At 50.0% G+C, this 6,664-nt stretch overlaps 1 protein-coding gene across 1 annotated transcript; it reads left to right on the top strand.

Annotated features, from left to right (window-relative positions):
* The first annotated feature begins 1,580 nt into the window (after positions 1-1,580).
* LOC138957969 (uncharacterized) lies at positions 1,581-6,658 on the top strand. Its single transcript, XM_070328982.1, has 5 exons — positions 1,581-2,277; positions 2,923-3,107; positions 3,468-3,980; positions 4,771-5,135; positions 5,952-6,658. The coding sequence occupies exons 1-5, from the start codon at positions 1,675-1,677 to the stop codon at positions 6,368-6,370; spliced, it is 2,085 nt and encodes a 694-aa protein (XP_070185083.1). The 5' UTR covers positions 1,581-1,674; the 3' UTR covers positions 6,371-6,658.
* The last annotated feature ends 6 nt before the right edge of the window (positions 6,659-6,664 follow it).

Genomic DNA, 6,664 nt, shown 5'->3' with positions numbered 1-6,664 from the left:
GGTGTAAGACAGAGGAGTAAAACACAGCTGTGATGATGAGAGGGATGGGGTAGTGGTGTGAGACGAAGGAAGAAAACAGCTGTGATGATGAGAGGGATGGGGGTAGTGGTGTGAGACGGAGGGGTAAAAGACATCTGTTATGATGAGAGGAATGGGGTAGGAGTGTGAGACGGAGGAGTAAAACACAGCTGTGATGATGAGAGGGATGGGGGTAGGGGTGTGAGACGGAGAAGAAAACCACAGATGTGATAATGAGAGGGATGGGGTAGTCGTGTAAGACCGAGAAGAAAAACACAGCTGTGTTGATGAGAGGGATGGTGTAGGGGTGTGAGACGGAAGAGTAAAACACAGCTGTGATGATGAGAGGGATGGGGGTAGTGGTATGAGACGGAGGAGTAAAACACAGCTGTGATGATGAGAGGGATGGGGTAGGGGTGTGAGACGGAGGAGTAAAACACAGCTGTGATGATGAGAGGGATGGGGGTAGTGGTGTGAGACGGAGGAGTAAAACACAGCTGTGATGATGAGAGGGATGGGGGTAGGGGTGTGAGACGGAGGAGTAAAACACAGCTGTGATGATGAGAGGGATGGGGGAAGGGGTGTTAGACGGAGGAGTAAAACACAGTTGTGATGATGAGAGGGATGGTGGTAGTGGTGTGAGACGGAGGAGTAAAACACAGCTGTGATGATAAGAGGGATGGGGGTAGGGGTGTGAGACGGAGGAGTAAAACACACCTGTGATGATGAGAGGGATGGGGTAGTGGTGTGAGACAGAGAAGTAAAACACAGCTGTGATGATGAAAGGGATGGGGGTAGGGGTGTGAGACGGAGGAGTAATATACAGCCGTGATAATGAGAGGGATAGGGGTAGTGGTGTGAGACGGAGAAGTAAAACACAGCTGTGATGATGAGAGGGATGGGGTAGGGGTGTGAGACGGAGGAGTAAAACACAGCTGTGATGATGAGAGGGATGGGGGTAGGGGTATGGTGATAGGCAAAACGGTAGGGGTGTGATATGGAAGATTATAACACAGCTGTGATGATGAGAGGGATGGGGGTAGGGGTGTGAGACGAAGGAGTAAAACACAGCTGTGATGATGAGAGGGATGGGGGTAGTGGTGTGAGACGGAGGAGTAAAACACAGATGTGATTATGAGAGGAATGGGGGTAGTGGTGTGAGACGGAAGAGTAAAACACAGCTGAGATTATTAGAGGGATTGGGGTAGGGGTGTGAGATTGAGAAGAAAAACACAGCTGTGATGATGAGAGGGATGGGGGTAGTGGTGTGAGACGGAGGAGTAAAACACAGCTGTGATGATGAGAGGGATGGGGTAGGGGTGTGAGACGGAGGAGTAAAACACAGCTGTGATGATGAGAGGGATGGGGGTAGGGGTGTGAGTTGGGTAGGGAGGAGGAAACAGCTGTGATGGTGAGAGGGAGGGGTGAGGGCAGGGGTGAAATAACACACACCTGTTGGAATAGCGTTCCCCACAGAGTCCTTAGTATTATCAACACTGCTAGCGAACACGTTTGTTGCTCTCGATTCAGTTTTGTTATTCAAAAGACCTTGAACAGGTTCAAACATTATTTTGAGGAGACAGTACATCGTCAGGTCTTTGATTCCAGAGGGAGTTTCTGAACGCCTGGTTCCCTAACCTGCACAGGGACGTCTATATGATCCCCCCGCACCATGTAGACACGGTGCACGTCACAAAACAACACACCCAGGGAGGTGACTTGATCGACGTGCTGAAAACTCAACAACAAATCGACAGTGATAGCACTAAGCGTACAGAGGTCAGTGACGTCGTACACATAGACAGAGCGCTGAAGAAAGTCCACTGCTGCATGAATAAGATCAAGGACAAAGCAGAGAGTCAGAAAGAAGTTTTAATAATAATGACTCAAGGCAAATGTGGCGCTGGTTCCCGAAGCCTCTACACTGGGGCAGCCGCCAGGAGCATGAACAGCGACGAGACAGAACCTTTAGTTCTGCAAGAAGACTTAGTTCTGGAGGAAGACTTTGTTGATCTGCTGGTCATTGATCGTAACCGGGGAGTAATGATGGGGGCAATCATACGTCAGACAGAAGAGGACCCTCATGCAGTTCAAGAAGAATTGCGGAAGGCAGCTGATTACCTGCAGCAAGCTGGAGATGTCGTGAAGCGTTGTGTTCTGGGTGACTTGGACCTACCCCAGCCTGCAATCCACCAGGCCATTCTCCTGCCTCACACGACCAGACGCTGTCTAGTGGAGGCGCTGCAAAACATGGACGATGTAAGTATGCAATACCCCTCCCCCCCCTCCTCTACAAACGCACACATACACACACGCACGCCAGCACGCACACACACAACTACACAGCCACACACAAACACACGCGCCCACACACACACACAAACATACACATAGAGAGAGAGAGAGAGAGAGAGAGAGAGAGAGAGAGAGAGAGAGAGAGAGAGAGAGAGAGAGAGAGAGAGAGAGAGAGAGAGAGAGAGAGAGAGAGAGAGAGAGAGAGAACGTGCGGATAATGTTTAAAGAACACAGAGAGAGAGGGGAAAGAGGGGATAACAATTTCCCCATCAACAGATACTGAGTTTCTCTTTTCCACGCGCACTTTGTTTACCTTGCTGACGAGAACAACACTTTCGGAACACTGAGGTAGCTTCGTTGACGTCAATTTGCGGTACATTTGAAAACGACGTCATTTGAGTTTAAGCGAGTCGCTCAAAACGGGCAGACAGCTTTCTATTACATACAGAAACACTGTGGCGCTTTTGTCCAGAAAAAACTCTTCTTTTAGGCCCAGAAGTCAGATGATTCCGTATGTAAGTATAGTTAACTGTCATAGTATGCAGCGCGTGTTAAATCGTTCTTTGTTATATCCTCCATTTATTTGCAGTCCGTGTGTGTTGACCTCAGTTGCAGAAGTTGGAGCAGTGTCTGGGCGTGAAGGCAGGGCAAAGGGTCGACAAGTGGTGTCTCTGTCATGATGATATGACAGACGACACCAGACGAGACGCCTGGTGGAACACCTGCTGGAAGGGGGGAAAGGCAGGGGACCCCGCAATGAAGGGAGGTTCCGCGTATGAAAAGCTTGTGGCAAGGTAGAGTCATTTTATCGGCAAAGTAACCACACACAGAGAAACACAAACGCATGAATACACAGGTGCATACATTATTATTGAGTCTGTCTGTCTGTCTGTGCCTGTCTGTCTGTATGTCTGTCTGTCTGTCTCTCTCTGTCTCTGTCTCTGTTTCTCTGTCTCTCTCTCTCTCTCTTGTATATTTATGTATGTGACGTTTTGTGTGCTAGCATGTCTTTTTTTGGGCCTCTTTATGTGTTTTTCTTTCCCTATTTCGTGGTGTGTGTGTGTGTGTGTGTGTGTGTGTGTGTGTGTGTGTGTGTGTGTGTGTGTGTGTGTGTGTTCACAAGCTTACATAAAGTGTGATATTTATCAATGCAGGTTCGCCGTACCACTGGCAACGGTACAGGTGTACCTTAGTCGCAAGCCGCGACTACAGCTGTGGACCCAGGGCCATTTTGTTCAGGCTGTCGGGGAAGAACATGGCAGACCCATGTCTTGCCTTGCTCTTTTCCCGGAACAGTTTGAAGTCCTGGAGCACACGCCAAACCACGACGACGACGACATTAGGGTCTTCAGGGGCGCGCCCGGGGTAGGGAAATCGATCATTTTAATTCTAAGGGGTTCCTACTGGATGAGGAAGTATCGCCGCACCGTCTTTGTTCTTCAGACGAGTGACGATGGTACAGCTGCCGCCTACCTGGTTAGACATCAGTTGAGCAAAACAGTCGGACAGGGCGCCGGCAGCGTGCAGCTCGTCAACATGGCGGGGGTACGGGACAGGGGTCGATGGACAAAGGGAGGCGAGGAGAAAGTGCAGGCCTGGGTGGAGGAGCTGTGTCAACACGCACAGACTGAGGGGCGCGTGCACATCCTGGCCGATGAGGCCAACGGGTAAGAATGACGCCGTACACTGAATCTAACACTGCCTCCTGTCACTCTTGCGTTGGTCGGTGTGGTCGTGTTCGGTAGAAGATAATCTGATCATTCCGAAAACGTGTTTTTTCACCTTCCTTATATGCTAACTGTCAATAAATGATATAGAGTTTGTGCATAAATAATGGTTCTTAATTATTCCCGTGTAATCAATACGTTACGACAGTTTATTGGATATAGAATGTGCAGTCAACGACTGTCACTGTGTCGGGTACTGATCAATGATGTCAACAATCTTTCCCATCAGGCGCCACCCTTTGTTTGTCTGCCATGCTGAACAGATCGCTAAATATGTTGCCTGGAGTCTGATGACAGGTAAATCACATTTACCTTACTCTGTTTACGTCGTGTGAGTTTTTACGTCACTCCGTTTACGTCTTATGCACTATTACGTCATTTCATATCTGTGTCTCTGCACTTTTGGTTTTATTTGGTTTCATGGAGAACACACGCCAGAGAATGGAGAGATACAGGCAGCACGATTTACCGTGTGACTTCCTTCTGCAGGGTTACTTCATCAAATCAGTATTCGTAATTTACAGGTGAACACACTGACACACCTGTCTGTTCTGTTACAGTGACGTCATGGCAGAGATCTACAGGTCGTTGAAACAACGGGGTATTGTATACACACTGACACACACCTGTCTGTTCTGTTACAGTGACGTACGTCATCACAGAGATCTACAGGGCGTTAAAACAACGGGGTATTGTATACACACTGACACACCTGTCTGTTCTGTTACAGTGACGTCATCACAGTGATCTACAAGGCGTTGAAACAACGGCACATAACGGTCAGCCTGTGGGCGGCCGGCGTGTTGCTTGAACTACCTGCCGACATGGAGCGTTATGTGCACCACCTGACGCAGCCCCTGAGGTCGCCACCCAGTGTGGTGAGAGAGGTGGAGCAGGCTCGTGATATGAAGGGAGGAAAGGTCCCGGCATACACCGCGCCGCCTGTCGCCCCGCCCTCTGACGGGCCCCCCGTGGTGACAGTTGATCATCTCTACAGCAGGTGGGGTGACACACAGGGACATGAGGGTGACTATCCATGGCGGTGTGAGAGATGCGGGCAGCTGGTGGCCGACTTACTCACCACGCTGCGTGTCGGTCAGTACACCTCTGTCTGTCTGTCTGTCTGTCTGTCTGTCTGTCTGTCTGTCTGTCTGTCTGTCTGTCTGTCTGCCTGTCTGTCTGTCTGTCTGTCTGTCTGTCTGTCTGTCTGTCTGTCTGTCTGTCTGTCTGTCTGTCTGTCTGTCTCTCTGTCTGTCTGCCTGTCTGTCTGTCTGTCTGTCTGTCTGTCTCTCTGTCTGTCTGTCTGTCTGTCTGTCTGTCTGTCTGTCTGTCTTCATATTTGTCTACGTATCTGTCTCTCAGAAAACAAGACGTGTGATTCAGGTGATTGTGCAACATTTTGATGACGTCATTTTATTGATACAATGAGCGAAATGAATGAAGATAATTACGTCATATTTCTGTGACCTCATTAAGAAATAACGTCACCAGTCTGCCAGAGTGAGGTGCTTGACACTGAATAAAACATTTTTTGTGTGTGTACAATTTGCAGGTGGTTGTCGCGCTGCTGGTGTAGATGTCGTCCCTGTTCACGGGTCGCTGACACCGGTGATGGCGTGGGAGTCAGACATGGGTCGTCGTTGATGTTTGTTTTGTGGTTGTTGCTTCTGCTGGTGGTGTCGTCGTCGTTGTTGCTGCTGCTGCTAGTGGTGAAGTTGTCGTTGATGTTGTTGCCAGAGATGTCATCGTTGTCGTCGTCGTTGTTGTTGTTGCTGATTGTGTTGTCGTCGTTGTCGTTGTTGCTGGGGATGATGGCGTTGTCTTCATCATCGTTGTTGTTGTCGTTGCAGTTGGCGATGATGTATTTCACACCATGACGATGTGGTGTTGACGGTGTGTGTGATGTTTCAGGTTGCCATGACCACGCTCCCCACGGGCAGGGCGGCCTCACCTTCAATGACGTCTTTGTGCTGGGTGAGATGCAGTGTGACACAGACACAACGGATGATAACGACTTCTCACCAGCACCCTTCATCCGGGGCCTTGAGTCACGCGGCGTCCCCACTCGTAAGGTGGCTCGTAACGACACAGCGGCCGTTAGACAACTGGCGGAAATGACGTCTGCTCCCACAGGTGAAGAGAGAGCGGCAGGTAGGGGTCGAGACGAGGCGGTGACGGTGGCCAATGAGAACACAGTGTGGGGCTTGGAGAGACCCGTCGTCGTCTTCCTGGAGCATGGTAGTGGTGGGTATGGTGACGCTACCGGCCGCCTGAGATCCATGTCGCGGTCCACGGCCCAGGTGATCTGGGTGAAGATTGTTTACATATAAACAGCCACACTGAGTGACACCCACATCTCGTCACCACCACCACCAACACCTGTCTCTCCTTTACCTCCCGGCGACCTCCAACAGCAACAACAACAACAACGACAACAACAACAACAACATCAACAACAACGTCCACAACACCTACGACAACAAGTAAAACAGCAATGGACTTATTTGCTTCTTGACTTAAGACAGAACAGTACCTGCCGTCACCCCCTGCCGCTCTCTGACAACGACGACAACATCATCATCGCCTCCACCACCATCACCGCCCACACCGACTCCAACAACAAC

This window comes from Littorina saxatilis, unplaced genomic scaffold (genome assembly GCF_037325665.1).
Source record: "Littorina saxatilis isolate snail1 unplaced genomic scaffold, US_GU_Lsax_2.0 scaffold_1702, whole genome shotgun sequence".
Taxonomy (NCBI): domain Eukaryota; kingdom Metazoa; phylum Mollusca; class Gastropoda; order Littorinimorpha; family Littorinidae; genus Littorina; species Littorina saxatilis.
This window is presented reverse-complemented; position numbering and strand designations above follow the sequence as displayed.

What these genes read in the sequence shown, in the direction of transcription:
- LOC138957969 (XM_070328982.1), top strand. Translation starts at nt 1,675, where the DNA reads ATGATCCCCCCGCACCATGTAGACACGGTGCACGTCACAAAACAACAC. An exon ending in CGCTGCAAAACATGGACGAT is followed by an intron (nt 2,278 to 2,922) that starts GTAAGTATGCAA and finishes TGTTGACCTCAG; the next exon opens with TTGCAGAAGTTGGAGCAGTG. An exon ending in TATGAAAAGCTTGTGGCAAG is followed by an intron (nt 3,108 to 3,467) that starts GTAGAGTCATTT and finishes TTATCAATGCAG; the next exon opens with GTTCGCCGTACCACTGGCAA.